A 16,139-nucleotide genomic window follows, 5' to 3' on the forward strand; every position below is an offset into this window, starting at 1 on the left:
TACACAGTGTTCATGCCTGCAATGAATACATTTGTGTCAAAATCAGGTAAAATGTTTATTAAACAAGTGAAATATGTTTATTTGAAATATGTTTACATTCATATTATTTGTTGTAACGCTGTTTTACATTAAAAATGTCAAGCTAATACCGTCTAATACAGTTAGAATGTTAGTGTGTTAAAGAGGCGTTGATTCAGCTCTGCTGTTGAATTGCATTGCATTATACAGAGTGGTTTTTCTGTTGTTTAGTCTACCCTCATTGATTTAAATGGGGTGGACAAAATAATAGAAACACCTGCCAGTTGAATCAACAACTAAAAATTTCAACAAATAACTGAACATTATAATTTTCATGAATTTAGCAATTATTACAGGGCTGTTGTTATAGACTACATTGTTTTTAACCAGGTGGACCAAATAATTTCCTTTGGTTTACAATTAAGTTGTTTGTATATGAGTTACATCTGTCTTTCTCCATCTTTGCTCTATTTTGTGGGAGGCATTGATAGAATGCATATCATACCTTTTACATATACTATAAATATATATCAGTATGAAAGAAATTACAATAAATATTTTGTAATCAAAGTGTATCAGGAACTATTTTTTAAAATGTAGTGCAGTATATCTCACTGTATTGCAAATGCAGACTAGCTAACAAATATATGGAAAAATGGCTAGAGTGGGAATCTTTTCAAAACACAAATCTTTTACAGTGTACCCTACATTGGACATTATGTCAGATGTTCTTGCATTAGAAGGATTGTTTTTATTTCATTAACATATACCACATTCTGTTCTAAATAAATGTCAGAATCAGTTGTCACAGTTATTCGACTGAACCATTGGGGTGAACAGAGATGGTCGGCCTGTGGTAAACTGATCGACTGAAAACAGTGGCACAGCTATATCACTTTGTATTGGCCTCAGCTTGGTAGACTGGGAAGGAAGTGTAAATTTGAGAGGGTTGCTTTCAACTGCCTGTGGATCCCGGAGAGAAACACCCTTGGCCAAAACCATTGCATCCAGCCTCAGAGACCCAGAGAATTCCATCCCTTCCTGTCTATGTCTAAAGGGAGACACTTTCCTCAGAAAGACATCTGCCTCGTTTCTCCTCTGAAACTTTTTTGGCTGATCCTTGGAGTTGGTTAGTGGTGTCAGTTTGGTTACTTTCTGCTCAGTTTGCTGCCTGTTATATTTTGGTTCTAGTTTGGATAGTCCACTTGGTTTCTTGGAATTGGGTTTTGTATAGTCTTTGTCCACAATCTCATATTGAGGAAAGATGCAGTGTCGAGGCAGGCATGAGGGATCAAGTCTTGGTATGGGTTGGTAGTCCTTAGGCTGATATAATGGTCCAGTCTTATGGTTAGAAACAGAATATAACTTATTTTTACCCTCTACCTCCACATACTTTTTCTCTGCTGAGCAGGACAGGACTGGCAGCAATTTGCCTGGGACAGGCTTGGGAGGTAAATTGACTTTCTGCTTTTTCTCACGACCAGTTTTTAGTCGTGGCTGAGGACTAAGCACTTTATAGTGCTTGTCAGTCACAGGCCTCCTGGGACTTGTTTCGTCTTCAGATTGGATTGGAGAGCTGTTTTTTTGAGTCATAATATTACATTGGTGGTTGACCCTTGGCTCTGTTTGTGCTGGGACCTCAAGAATGTCAGCCTCCTGTTGGAAGTGGATATAGAGATACAGATATACTGCAGATATGGATACAAACAACCTCTTTGTTGAAATGTGAAGAGAAGACTTTCAGAAAAGACATATCAAGAGTACCTGTTGTGTAGTGGGATGAGGTCGAGGGGTAGCACTGACAACAGGTACACATCCTTGAGCCCAGGCATCAGAAGTTGCTGGCACAGGCTCTGAGTCTTCAGTTCTACATGCTTCTTCGGGTCCTTCTCCTTCATCTGGGCACAGGATTTGTTGCTCTAGAATTTGTGTGAAGTAGTTCTTGGCCCAAGATGCGGAAAAAGGTGCTATCTTAAAGGACACCATGGATGTTACATGTACATGTATTATATGTTGTTGAAATGAATGAAAGCAAGATAAATCATTTCATCGGTCTCTCCATGAGTGGTAATCAATAAGATGATGTTCACACTTAAGTGAAATCAGAATAAAAAAGCGTATAGACCTTTTCATTTTTACCTGTCGTTCAATGTATGCCTTCAAACAGCCTTCCATGACCTTGCTCAACAGTTCATCCATGATCTCCCCTACTGTCTCCTCTGCATCCTCCTGGCTCAACATGTCCATCCACTGGGCGCGTGTTAAGCGACCAGGAATGATATCTTCCGCTTCCAGTTCCTGCGCTAGAGGTGGGGTCACTTGGACGGCCGACATACGTCTAGCCCTGTCAGCTTGGGACTTTGCTGCTGAACGGGGCATCTTTACTCAGAGGCTGATGAAACTCAAACAATAGAAGGAAAAACAAAACAAAACATGAATGGCATAATCAAAAAACATGTTTTCATTTCATGGGAAATACGTAGTTATATAAAACTATAATGCCCAGAATCTGTTTGATGGAAAAATCGCCTGCATCAACATCATATAGGACAAAAAAATAAGACAATGCGTATAGATAAAGCGCAAAAGATAAGCGTGTATTTTAGTTTTTGGTCTTTAAAACCTCACCGCGGTGTTTTGAAACCAAGAAGAAAGTCAGTCATACGTGTATCATTTAATTTTGGGTAATTATAACCTGTTACATGGCCACACATATCACCATTCGACTGCAACACTGACATGTATAGGTTACATTTTGCAAATAATTGCTGTTACAACATTAAGAGCTCAAGTCCAAGTAAAAACCTTACCTTGCACTCTACTTTGTATCTTCTGTTTCGTATAGTCTACGGTTGCTAAGCAACCGAGCACGCAAGGGTGACGTAGTACGTAGAAGTGGCGTTGTCTCTATGGCTGCGGAGGACGCGAAGGTAATCCTGTTGCTAACGATAGCTAGACTTGTGCTTCGTTTACGCTAACTTTATATGTAATGATCCATCACAACAGCGCTAATAGTGGAAGAATCAGTTGTTATGTAGTCTGAATCAAGCGCATGTGCATGTAGTCACACAAAAGTGACGGTATCTTCTTTTTTAAATACCTGTGTTATTGCAGTTGCTAACACATCTAAAGTTAGCTTGCTGCTACTGTTAAATATTTAGCGTTGTCATGTCAAATAATGGTATAAGCCTTTATATCGTTCATTCCACCTAACTAGACTTTAACTGTGGTGACCATTATTTCTTCTCTTAGACTGATACCAGATTACGCACTGCCATTCCAAAACTGCGCTGTTAAGGTAAGATTGCACGATGTATCACAAAGAAAAGAGCATCCAGATCAAAAACAGCGCCTCGGCGCTGTACAACAACCTCGGTGTCCTGCGCATCGCCCCGCGGCGCCTCACTTACTTCACGGTGGTCCATGCTAACGTGGTCAACATGGTCAGCGCGTCCTGGGACGGCCTCAACTACTCCCACCGTCAGCTGCAGTCGAAAGAGCCCAATGTTGCTACAAGCACTTCGCTGATCATGCAGGTCAGGCCATAGTACAACTTCTAGCTATGTCACACAGTGAGAGCAGGTGGGACAGGAAGTTAGTGTGGCCCTTGAGGTACTTTCATCGATCTCTAGCAACATCAAAAAAGTTCCATTTCATATTCTTTCTACATGTGCGTGGAGTGGGCCGTTTTTCGTCCAGTTGACTCTGTTTTACAACAAAGATGAAGCAATAACTGTGAGGTTAAGGGCTGAGTGACTCTTAATGTGAAAGTCTATGATTTTAAATCAGATGACAGACTGTAGGAATCGTATCCCCATGCGTACACAGGGGTACGAAAGTTAATGGACAAGTTAACCTAAATGTAAATACACTTGTCATATATTTTGAAGAATTAATTTAATTTAATTTATTTAATTTGGTGATGCTCTGCCATGCCAAGACTGAATAATACTACCACACAAACTGTTAAGAATTTTACTACATTCTTTAATAGGTTTCTGGCAAATCTAAAGGGTACATTTTAACATTGTTTTATTTTTCTTTTGCTCTTGCACATGAAAATAAAGAAATCCTGTGTTTTCTTTTAACAGGCTGCATTTTGTGCTCTGCCCTCTCGTGATCTGCTGGTTGTGACCTCTCAGAAAGGCATCCAGGTGAGTGGTCAGCGCCTGTCATCAAATTTGGAGGTTGTGTACAATGATGGTGCTGAAGTGGGTGTTGAATATTTCTTTTTAAATTACACACGTATAAAAAAAAACACAAGTATTTATGTATATGTTTTTGCACCCTTTAATTTTCATGTACATCCATTGTTTTAGATGTATGAATCAGATGGCTCCATCATGGTATACTGGCATGCTCTGGATACTCCAGAAACACCTACAGGTAAACTTACATATAAGCTGTGGATTTGCTTTATATATAGGCAGTCAAAGACTGACCTGTCTCAATTATTTGCATGAAAACTGAATGATATAATAGTAATATACTTAGTTCTTCCTGAAATATGTCAGTGCAGTTGACATATCCTCATGACACAAGCAGAATCAAAACATCATTGCGTGGACCTGGTTATTCTAACGGAATTTATTAAATTATTACTACACAATCACAAATGGCAGTGAAGACGCTGTACACATGAGCAGTATTTTTCTGCTTTGTTAAGTTTATTCATAGATACTGGTAGATTTTTTTTTAAATCTAGTGCACTCACAGAAGTTATTTGTGTCCCAGCTCAGGCCGTGTTTGCTCGAGGGATATCAGCTGTGTGGGAGAATTATATATGTGTGGGTAAGTGCAAAGTGAAATATATTTCTTTTAGTTACACATATTGAAAATACAGGCTATAAAGCTACAGTCTACTTGTCTCTTTCTCTCTCTCTCTAGGCGTTTCATCAGGTGCAATTTTCGTATTTGATATTCCCAGTAAAGGCAGTAATATAACCCTGTCCGAGGTCCTGGAGGAGCACAAGGAGTCTATCACTGACATGGCCTCTGAGTGCTCTGGTAGCCAGGTTTGTATGGTGTGTGTGTGCTAGTGTTGCTAGTTCAGCGAGTACATTCTCTGTGATGTGTCTATCTGAACTTTTGTCGATACAGGATAATTCTACCTTTTCCATGAATGGAAAATTACCGAAATAAATTACCACTTCACATAATACAACCTTTTTTTTTTTTCTTTACATAATCCCTTCACTATGTCTCTGTCTTCCTCTCCTCAGGAGTGCATAGCTGATCTGGTCAGTGCAGATGATGGGGGCAACCTTTGTGTCTGGAAGTCAGGGGAGGAATTTCAGCTGCTTAACAAGATCCCTGGCTTTGAGTAAGAAGTTGATTGTGTTAGAGTAATTTTTGGTAAGCAATGTAAAATTGAGCTAAAATAAGGGGTGCAATGGCAGCCAACTGAAAATTACTTATATGAAACTCTGTTATCTAACCTTAATCACCTTTTCCACTCGCACTTTCCTCTCATCTCCCTGTCAAACATTGTTGTACTTACCTACTCTAATTTATGTTCCATTACACTGTCCGTTGTACCTTCCTCAGTTCCCCTCCTTCCTCTAATCTAATGTACATTATCTTTTCCCTCTATTCCCCTATGACAATGACCCTCCATCTTCCTCACTGCTTTCAGTATGAGCTGCTCATCTGTTAAGTTGTGGAAAGGTACAGTGGTGGCAGGCTATGGCACAGGCCAGATCCGTCTCTATGAGGCAGTGACGGGAATTCTGCATGCTGAGGTCAACGCCCATGCTCGCTGGATATACTCATTAGACATTGCACCTTTTTCCGGACTGGTGAGTTGTATAAACTAAATGGATAAGAAAGAAATTACAGTTTATTGTGTTGGCAAAAAAAAAAGAGATTCATAGTTTTTGAAATGAAATATGATAATTAGTTAAATTGTTAAATTCATTTAGCTCTAACATATGTCCAGATGGTTCTTGGTGATTTTTTTGGGGGGGTATATATCATACCGCTGCAGTTTTAAAACTGATCATCTGTTTGTGTTTTTAAGCTTCTGTCTGCTGCCGAGGATTCTCTAGTCAGGGTGTGGCATCTGACTTTGACCCCAGAGACAAACAGTGTGGAGGTAACTTTTATTAAAATAAGAAATAAAAAAAGTATAGTTTGTTCTTTTAATAAGTCCAGCATGAAGGCACGATTTATGACCATTCCTCCAGGTTTACCTTATATTTGATTATTTTTCTCTTACTCTCAATGAGACCCTGCCTTTGTGTTTTCCCCATTTCCTCTTAGGTCGCCCATTTGCACAATGAGTGTGTGACAGACACACAAATCTGTGGCGCCAAGTTCTGTGATGGTGATGGCTATGCCTTTGCAGTGACAGGCTATGACCTGAGTGAGATTATCCGCTACACACAGTCGTAGGACCTCGCCTTCATTGGGGCTAAGTGCATGAATGTGAACTTGCGTTGGGATTCAGCAATGCCGAGGACATTTAACAAATCGTTTGGATTGTTTCTCTGCATTTCTTTCCTGACATCTGCAAAGGTTGGAATGACATTAGAAAATAACAAAATAATGCAAAAGTAAAGTGTTAAAGTTTATATAAATATTTTAAGTACTAATGTTAACATGTATTTGAATGTAGCTTTAAAAAGTAATAAAATATTCTGTAATTCTTTCTGACATGATTACTGTGTCAAACATTGTACCAGTAAACACTTTATAAAGAAAGCTGTTTTAATTTTGCACTTCATAAATAGACCAGTAGATGGGGCTGTGGGTTAATTATTTTTGAACAGGACTGTGACAGTGTAGTGCAAGTAGACTTCACTAGAGGGCAGGGTGGAGTTGTCTAACAGGATATTGACTGATGACAGAGTATCACAGAAACTCCACATTGTGATTGGATACTGTGTGCAGGCCACAGGATGCAGGTGCATGCACTCATGTCAGCCAGTAAACATGAGCACATCACAGAGGGAGGTCTGAGACATTTTCTTTTCATTGTATTGGCTAATTTCAGATGGCTTCCTATGCATATCTATTCTTATGCTTCCTGCCATGTCCACAGCCTAACGTGACAGACATTTATGTAAAATTAGATATTAACTTTTATGTATTTCTTTTTTTATCTTAATTTTCTTTTACAGTCCAAGACATCTACATTTGAGGGAAGTGTGTTTTTCCCCAACTGTGTTTTTGATGTTTACAATGTATTTGTTATCCTTGCTTTCTGGTTACGCCTTATTTCTTTTTAATAGTTAATAGGCATTTAAATTTGATAAATACCATGCTTTATTGTAGTAACAGTAGAAACAGAGGGTCTCACTATTTCCTTGAAAATGAACCAGAAAGGCCTTTGCTGAAAACAAATACAATCTAATTACTACAATTAACCAATTTTTCAGCTTTATTGGGCAAAACCAACGCAAGACAAAACATCACAAAGTACAATAGAGGTTCTGTTTTCAAGGATCTGTTGACACAAGCTGAAAATGCCTGTACTGAAAACAAATTTTGGCAACTCAGCCGTATGAAAAAAAAAAAAAATCCGGTCTTTGAAGGTCACAAGTTTTTTTTAAAGTTCACATCAGGCAGCCAGGTATCATTGTAATCCCACCCACCTTATCGTGACAAGATAAGAAGAATCAGGTCAACTGGGAATTGTGTTTGTCAGTCTAGGGCTAAGCGTGTGTTAAATCCCCAAGTTCTATCCCTTTCTGGTTTGCAGTCAACACTGGTCTCATAACATCAACTGACAAGACTGTTTTGAACCCACACACATGGCAGGTTATGCAACTTAAATTCAGTATCAACTGACAGTCATGTTAATGCTAATGGCCAGGTCAAAAGTAAAGCACAAACTTGCGCTACCTTGACATGAACACACACAGTCTTTATGAAATCAATAATTTTTTCACTGTCATGTTGTGTCATGCCTCCCATGCCTGGGGTGGAGTGGCTCTACACTGGCTGGAGAGGGACAGTGGAGGACTAAGCTATCAATATGAGGTCCCAAATGACACGGACACTGAGATTACATAACTATCTGGAACAGTACGGCAGGAAGGAAAGGTCAGTCAAAGTGATACATGAAACAAGCAAAGCTGTGTAAAAGATCTTGTTAAAGGAAGGACTGAGGGTAGAGATGGGGATTATGACATCACTTTTCTCAGAAAAACACATGGAGACAAACAACAGCAGTAATTTATTCCTTGTTAACTCAGTCAATAGTGCTGTGCAACACTCTAGTCCCATACACAGCCCCGGGGCCACTCATGCTGTGTACTGCTGCAATACTTGTCAATAGTCGGCTCTTAGGTGTTACACACAGCTGAGCACACAATGTTGGAGAGATCAGACCCCAACATGAACTGTTCTCAGATATGGATGTGAATATATGTGGACTGTGTACGCATGTGTGTCAAATAATAATGGTATTAGAGCAACATTTTCCTACTCATATTCCCCAGTAGACACTTTGAAATCTTTTATTAATGAAAGTGACAAGACAAAAATAGAGTCTGCAAGACCTTCAGTAAAAGGCCCCCAGTAGTCCGATGTGTCACTTTAATAAAATCACACCGAAAAGCTTTGACCATAATATGAATAAGACTTATCCCTCGAGAAAGGCTGTCATGCTGATGATTAAGGCAAATTATTAAGGGATGTGTCAAAGTCTCACATTCTTATTGATATAAGTGAATAACTAACAAAACAAGTTTGATAAGTGCACAACCCAAACTATACATGCCTGGTGTGTCATGATACAAGTTCATCCATCAGAGCCTGTTATATGCAAACCTTACGTGTTTGCAGGTGTGGTGTGTATCTGTATCTGTATGTGATTCTGTGAGCACCACAGCAGGAATATCTTTTAGGTTGTTTGTGTGTTTCTTCATTATTGTGGTAGACCGAGGGCAATTTATCCCAAGGCCATTCAGCCCTGTGGCAGCCGCCTAGGCCTGTGTCGCTAAGCCTGCTGGGATTGAGCCTCACCAGGGGGGATGAAGAGCCTAAAGCCCCTCCAGCTTGCTGCCACAGACAGACCAGCTCTCTGACGAAGCAACTGGGAAACCAGCTCCCGCAGATATGTTGTATAAATAGATCTTCCATATTAAACACACTGAAATGAGAAGGAGAGGGTTACTACAAACTGACAGACCTAACAAACTGCCCCTGCTGACAGATGTGCCGATCGACAAATAATGCATTAAGGCAGACAAACACAGAGGTCAAAAAAACATTTGCAAGCGATCAGCAAATAGCATTTGTATTTTCTGTATGCATAGTATTTTTATATGCATGCATGCAGGTGTGGGCATTGATTTTGAGGGCCGATCAGCTAACAAGCTCTGTAAACTGAGGGGAACTGCAGATTGAGGTGATAATTCTCTGTAAATTCATCACTTCAAGCCACCTCTTTCACATTGTATAATTGTTTTCACACCGTCACTTGCTATTTCTGGACTGTTTTTAATAAGGGCAAAGGGTCTTTTATCGCTGCTTTGTGTCGAAAAAGATTTTGTTTTGGTATTGAGTGATGAAAAACAGCATCTGTCATTTTTTTTATCATGCTGATTATGATAATTGGAATGTGGTGTGACTGATGTGGTCTCATGACTTTGGACAGCTCATCTAGTCTGCAAACAGTGGGCCAAAAATGACAAAAATTAATGGATTGTGGTGTGGTAAGGTGGAACTGTTCTATTGCTACAAACTAGATTATAGTTAAGCCAAGCCAAGTGACCCACCTATGCAACCACAGCGTCTGTAGATCATTAGACTTTACCATGGAAAAGTCACACCCACACATGCCGTGCAAGGACAATCCACCCTTCTTGTCTGTGTGGGCCTCTGATTTGGGGGAAATGTCTCAACATACAGTAAAGGCTGACTCACACTATTCTCCACAAACCATGGCTCATGAGAAGAGAAGTAGAGGCTCCGTGGATGAAAGAAATAAAAGGATAGCTACTACAATGTCGACGGACTCAGTTGAAGTAATTCAGAATGACAAGGCTGTTGTTCACTCAGTCACATTCTGAGTAACTGAATCCCAGTTATATTAGACATGTCGGGTTACATATTGTACAAATTGAGGCCTATAACACACTTTAAATGAATGTGATCCTGCACCTCAGTAGTGGTCCTACCTTGCCATTACTTACAAGCTTGCCTGATTGACCTTACATAGTACCCCATCAGGGTCGTACAATGCAACACTCTAAATGGGAAAGTGCTTTGTGAGCCAGGAGTGGAAGCATAGCACTGTTGTACTGGATGCCAGTGATGGCATATTTCACTCCCAGGCAGATATTGGAGGTGGGATGCGTTGCTGCTGTCAAAAAACTCCAGGATTGATTGTTTTATCTGATATTTTTTGCCATTTAAGTAGTTAAAAAATGGGCAGTGAATACAGGGCTAAGAGGACACTGACCATTTCGGAGTAATGCATTATACAACAGCAATTAGTAGGTCTGACCTGACCTCTCAACTCTACACACACATACACACACACACACACACACACACGACTAGCATACATATCCACAGTAACGTCATTTAGAAGGCATGGGTAGGCAATGGGACTTAAGTGCATTAGATTCGAGTAAAATAAACATGATCAGACCCTGCCATCTGCACTGGGATGGCTTGGTTGCCTAGCACTGGGTACTGTTTGGATTGTCTGACGATGTGCTGACGTTGGAGTGTGTGTTAGTGTGTTTGTGTGTGTGTGTGTGTGTATGTATTTTTATGCCTATGTGTGTATGTGGCAATATGGGCAGATGGCACCATTCAAATGATGATGGTTTCATTTTCCAGACAGTCTTTCAAATAAAGTCAGTCTCGTCTCATATTTGAATCAGTGTGTCTGTATGTGATTGTTTGTCTGCAGATATTTAGTATTATATGATTTGTGATAATGACTAAAATGTTCCCTGATTACTTGTTTCTATATCTCACACTCTTCTATTTAGCATCGAAAAATAATGACTTTAATTGTGACAAAAAACTAGATGGAATATTCAACTAAGGAAAATGGAATATAATAGATTACTTTCAAAGATGGTCAATTATAGACATCTGCATCATGAACCGGATCAAAATTTGGTTACTTTTAATTCACCCCCCCCCCCCCCCCCCCCCTTTCTCACACATACACACCGAGTGAGAGAGTTATTGAGTCTCAAAATAGAGTCACAGCAATAATAACAGCAATATCCTGGCAACCCTTATCATTGTGCTCTGGCAGTGAGACTGCTAATAGGGTTAATATGAAAGAGATGAATGGGCGTCTTCAGGGCACAACCTGAATTCAACATACATAAACATTTCCATCACACCCTGGTTAATGTGTGTTCTTAGTGTCTCTGCATATGTACATAGGTGTGTGTGTGTTTGTTTGTGCAATGTGTCAGAAAGAGATTGAGAGAGAGAAACACAGGCTTTATAAGTGGAGCAACTTGGCATTCACCTCAGTGTGCACTCACCATTCCTAATTGGCAGTTATGGAGAAAGCCCAGACAAAAGAACACTGCAGAGATGTCATACAGAGGTTATATAGGGCACCACTGGAAAACAGATGTGAAACAAATTGCCATTAAATCGTCTCAGTGTCAAGAGGCACCAGGTTAAGCAGTCAAGAAACAAAAGAGTGCACTCAAAATTTCAGTCTATGAACACACAGAACAAGGATGGGGCATTTTAGTGAAACTAATATTATCTGCTTAAAATCTCAAATTGATTAATCAGGGATAATGAAAGTTTTTTTCATTGTGTCAGGGAAGTGCTATTTAGGGAAGTGCAAACTTTTCATTCACCATTACCTCTGCCAGGGAGGTTGTGTTTTCACCTGTGTCTGATTGTTGGTTTGTTTTTTTGTCTGTCTGCAGGATTACACAAAAAGTACTGAACCGTCTTTCACCAAACGACATGGGGGTGATGAGGCATGGACCAGAGAGGAACCCATAAAATTTTGGTGCCAATCCAGTAAAAAGGTTAAGTTCCTTAACATTGTGAGATGGAAAATTTTTTGACATTTTCGTCATTTTCAGGTAATAATGTATTGATGTTGATGTACATTAATCAGACATGTTAATGGTGTTTGGATCTATGACTTTGCACAATTTGGTGTGGATCCAGATAGCAATCTGGATCTCACAGACGTGCAGGATTGTTTAGCCTTGGTGCCGGTATGCACTCTGCTGACTGCCATTCTAGTTTTAGTTTTGACATCCAGGATTTAAAACTTTTAACTGAAGTTATGTTGTGCTGTGCCTACACATATTGGTTTATTTCTTTTTCATCAGTTACTTTTGTTTAGTTATATTTATTGTATATTCAATCCGAGAGTAAACATAGCAGACATTATGTAAGATATCTTACACTTAGTTTTCAAAAGCGAGTTGATATGTTGCCCCACTGACCCTTTTTACCCAGCACATTCCCCAGCTGTTCTGTCACTCAACATTAATGCAAATGCACCACAAATACACACAATTTAAATGTGTGCCCTCGTGTACGCACCCACAACCCAATGTAGATGATGACCCATAGAGGTAGTGTTTGAGTGGTTTAACCTTTAACTGACTGGCTCTGTCTTAATCATTGTCAGTGAATGTTTTTTCTTACTGAACTCATTGGACATGAACTTAACCTTTCCATGACTAAGATATAAATGACTCCTCTGAAAAGTGTGCGTCCTGGTATCGTGTATCAGAACTCACACATGGTGTAAGAAAGAGCGATGCCAAAAAAGAAACAAAGTTTGTTTTGCCTCTGGTTCAGACTGTTACATTGCACTTTTGTGCTATGCTTAATTTGCATATTGCAGTAAATAACCATATGTTTCAATAGATGATTTCAGCTCTTCTGATAATAACAATGCTTGTAATGCCAAATCACTCAGAGAGGTTAGGTAGAACATGTCAGAAGTTATAGAATATACTTATGATGTCAATGCTTTGGAAGGATAGGACAAGATAGAGGTGGGAAATCACTGTTTTCAGATTAAAAAGCCAAACACTGAAAGCCGGGGCCTGTGTCTTAGCCTGCACACTCTCCAGAGATTTAAAACTTAAAAACCACACAAAGCCGGGCAGTGGATGCAGCTGATGAGTAACTCCTGACTTTTAGTTTAGTTTTGTTAACTTAGCCTAACTGTCCCCTCCACCCATCTGGCCTCCTGACTGTTCGCCAGGACACAGTAAATTATGTGTGATTAAACAGAAAGGTGGTAAATAGAGCAGAAATACAAACACTGCAACCTGCTCATTTGTCCTGTGAAAGCTGTCGGACCTTCGTGAAAAACAAAGTAAGCCACACACCCCTCCATTATGGCCAGTCACTCCTACACTGCATGCCTGTGTGGATGGAGTGAGAAGAAAAGAGAGAGAAGTTTGGCTATGAGGGAAAGCCAGAGGAAAAGAGAGACGTGACAGGCCCCATGTACTTGGAAGACCTTAAGAAGCTCCTGCTTTGGCCATTGAGTCACTGGTGAGGAAACCATGACAGAAACACATGCATTTACACTAAATCCAAAGCAGACTTGAAGGCCTGTTCCTTGTGTAAATGCACATACACATGCGTTCCTGTATTTTTTATTAGAGCAATGAGAACAACAATGACAATGACTTTACCAGCTGATGAATATGAAGCCCTGTGGATAGTATCTCAAACCTCTAGTTCCCCGCTGAGCGTCATATAATTCACGTAAACAAGAGACAAAAAGAAAGAAAGGAAGAAAGAGCAGGTGAGTGACAGGGAAAGAAAGACAGGAAGAAATAGAGAGAGAAGGAGTTTGTATGGAAAACACAACCAATGGATGTAAGGGCAGAGGTATCTGTGCTCGTCCCTGTTTCCATGGCGACCCGAATGTGCAGTCGGTGCAGTGACGCCAGTTGGGAGCATTGCGCTGCGGCCGTGCTGACATGAGCCACACGTGCCAATGCCCAGCTGACAGCACTGAGCATACGCCAGTGTCTATTCATAGCACTTAAGTGACGCCCAGGAGGGACACAGGAAGCCCGGAGTGTGGACCAAGGAGGCCAGGCACCCAAAACTGGGCGGGTGCTGGCCCAGGACTGGATGGCACCCCTTGATGGAGGTGGATGGATGCATGGAGGGACTAAGGGATTAACTCATGGTAGGCGTTATGTCATCCTCTCTCTGATCTCTGTCCACACTGACACCTGGCCCCTCAGTCATCACCAAGAATTACACAAATCCCTGCGTTTTTTGAGGTCGTCAAACATATGCACATACACAAGTGTGTATATGTGCATGGACAACATGACCACAAACAGGAAAAGTAATCTACGCTAACCTAATGGGGTCATGATGGGGTCAAATAGCAAATTTGAAGCACAAATTCAGCTTTATTTGGCTTCAACGGACAGGCCAGATGCAAAACGGTTGCACATGAAGACATGCCACAATTCATGCCACATAAGAACATGGTAAAGAAACAAACTCAATCCTAAATGCATTGTACTAATCTAGGCGGTACATAAACTGGTGAGGAGGGTATCGTAGAGTTTTGGGGGAGGGTTTTTTTCTGCCTATTTCTGGAGTATCAGATTAGAGACCTATGTTTAAATAATATTTTGGGTCAGACACTGTGGCTTAAACCAGTTGGAAAAAATTCATAAAATATTTGTTTACAAGTCAATTACTCTGCCACAAAGTCACGCTGCAAAGATCTTTCTGCATGTGCAGGGCTGCTTATGATGCCAATTCACCTTCACACCACACTGCCCAGAATGTGGTACAGTTGGCAAGAGGGATGGAAACACCAAGTCAGTGACCCCTTTGTGAGCAATTGTTCAAGCTCAATTGGTACTTCTGTAACACTGCTTTGTCTGAGAGATCAGGCAGAAGAATGGCAGAGGCTCTGAGGCAAAAAGAGGCCCATTGTGGTCAGTCTGCGTCCAAAGTTAGATTTCATTGTGGTCGCTCGTTGGCCGGTGTCAAAGGCCATTGTGGCTCCTGAAATGCCACATCGGAGATACAGAGTTGCTGAGTGAAATCGATCTGAGCGGGGACAAAGATCACCTTTTTCTTTGTGTGTGTAGTGAGTTGTGTATTGTTTGTTTGTGTGTGTGTGTGTCTGTCTGTCTGTCTGTCTGTGTTCAGCGTGAAATGCATAGGCCAACTGTGTTTGTTTGTGGAAATTTAGCTGATGCAGGCCTCTCACACCCCTGGGATCAGCAGTTTGCCCCCTCAGGAGAAAGACTGACAGAGAGAGAGAGAGAGAGAGAGAGGGGCAAACCATGTGGACGCCCCCATTATGCCCCTATTGTGCCCATATGGCTGCATCAATAGTGCTATAGCAGAGGCCACTGGCAACAGAAAAGTGCTGTACAAGACACTTTGATATAAAGGTTCAGCACGCCTGTGTATGTCAGTGAAGAAGAGAGGGAACAACGAGGTCAACAAAAACAGACAGGTGAACAGACTAAACACACAGACAGCCACATGACCTTCATTGTAACACGCTGTATGTCAGCAGAAGTGAGGACAAACTGTATGTAGAATAGAAATGAGGCATATTTTTTCTTTTAGCATTCTCAGTAGTAGTTCATCCCAACGGTATCCATGTCATGGCTACAGCATGATGTTCCATCACCCATCTGTCCTGGTGTGTGTGTGTGTGTGTGTGTGTGTGTGTGCATCTTTGTGTATGAGTCCCATGCCTACTGGCCAGAGCTTGAGGATGGTTGCCTAGGACTTGTATGCATGCTGAGATAGGAGCAAGCCTGGGCAGGTTGCTTGGTTCCTTTCACAGGACAATGGCTGTTTCAGATGCTTGGCTGAGCAGGAGCCTCAGAGAATCTGTGAGAGACAGAGGGCCTCTCATGGCCCCACAGTTGCCTGACATTTATGCTTTTGCCAAGTTCAAAAATGCGTTGACAGAGAACGCATTTTTCTTTTTCTTTTTTTTCTTTTTTTTTTTTAGATATGCTGATGAAGGCTGGTGCTGAAATGCTTCACTGGCAGCTCTGATAAACTAGTCAACACTGAAGGCTAAATTAGAGTGCGATTTTTTTTGTTCTTGTTGTGTCTTTTTGTACATTATCATCCTGCCCCTACTTGTTTCTAAGTGGTGATGTAATACTTTGTAATTTCATTTGATCTCCATAACTGAG

General features: G+C 40.7%; 2 protein-coding genes across 4 annotated transcripts; one reads left to right on the plus strand and one right to left on the minus strand.

Moving 5' to 3' along the window:
- Positions 1–47: 47 nt before the first annotated feature.
- Positions 48–2,914, minus strand: LOC130169606 (uncharacterized protein C2orf81 homolog). 2 transcript variants are annotated; one of them, XM_056376486.1, is made up of 4 exons: positions 2,829–2,914; positions 2,158–2,419; positions 1,783–1,989; positions 48–1,674 (listed from the first exon to the last, which is right to left on the minus strand). In XM_056376486.1, the coding sequence occupies exons 2-4, from the start codon at positions 2,395–2,397 to the stop codon at positions 817–819; spliced, it is 1,305 nt and encodes a 434-aa protein (XP_056232461.1). In that variant the 5' UTR covers positions 2,398–2,419; positions 2,829–2,914; the 3' UTR covers positions 48–816. The 2 variants fall into 2 exon arrangements, with proteins under 2 accessions (XP_056232461.1, XP_056232463.1); XM_056376488.1 differs by having other exon boundaries at positions 1,469–1,674; positions 1,783–1,916.
- Positions 2,886–6,672, plus strand: wdr54 (WD repeat domain 54). 2 transcript variants are annotated; one of them, XM_056376489.1, is made up of 10 exons: positions 2,886–2,948; positions 3,271–3,554; positions 4,110–4,172; positions 4,338–4,404; positions 4,753–4,809; positions 4,906–5,042; positions 5,241–5,341; positions 5,654–5,816; positions 6,038–6,112; positions 6,280–6,672. In XM_056376489.1, the coding sequence occupies exons 2-10, from the start codon at positions 3,330–3,332 to the stop codon at positions 6,409–6,411; spliced, it is 1,020 nt and encodes a 339-aa protein (XP_056232464.1). In that variant the 5' UTR covers positions 2,886–2,948; positions 3,271–3,329; the 3' UTR covers positions 6,412–6,672. The 2 variants fall into 2 exon arrangements, with proteins under 2 accessions (XP_056232464.1, XP_056232465.1); XM_056376490.1 differs by having other exon boundaries at positions 4,906–5,033.
- The last annotated feature ends 9,467 nt before the right edge of the window (positions 6,673–16,139 follow it).

Source organism: Seriola aureovittata, chromosome 5, assembly GCF_021018895.1.
Source record: "Seriola aureovittata isolate HTS-2021-v1 ecotype China chromosome 5, ASM2101889v1, whole genome shotgun sequence".
Classification (NCBI taxonomy): domain Eukaryota; kingdom Metazoa; phylum Chordata; class Actinopteri; order Carangiformes; family Carangidae; genus Seriola; species Seriola aureovittata.

Excerpts from the sequence above, each read along its gene's own strand:
- wdr54 (XM_056376489.1), top strand. The coding sequence starts at position 3,330 with ATGTATCACAAAGAAAAGAGCATCCAGATCAAAAACAGCGCCTCGGCG. Across the intron at positions 3,555-4,109 it reads GCACTTCGCTGATCATGCAG|GCTGCATTTTGTGCTCTGCC; the intron begins GTCAGGCCATAG and ends TTCTTTTAACAG. Across the intron at positions 4,173-4,337 it reads CCTCTCAGAAAGGCATCCAG|ATGTATGAATCAGATGGCTC; the intron begins GTGAGTGGTCAG and ends CCATTGTTTTAG.
- LOC130169606 (XM_056376486.1), bottom strand. The coding sequence starts at position 2,397 with ATGCCCCGTTCAGCAGCAAAGTCCCAAGCTGACAGGGCTAGACGTATG. Across the intron at positions 1,990-2,157 it reads AGGCATACATTGAACGACAG|ATAGCACCTTTTTCCGCATC; the intron begins GTAAAAATGAAA and ends GTGTCCTTTAAG. Across the intron at positions 1,675-1,782 it reads CTCATCCCACTACACAACAG|GAGGCTGACATTCTTGAGGT; the intron begins GTACTCTTGATA and ends CACTTCCAACAG.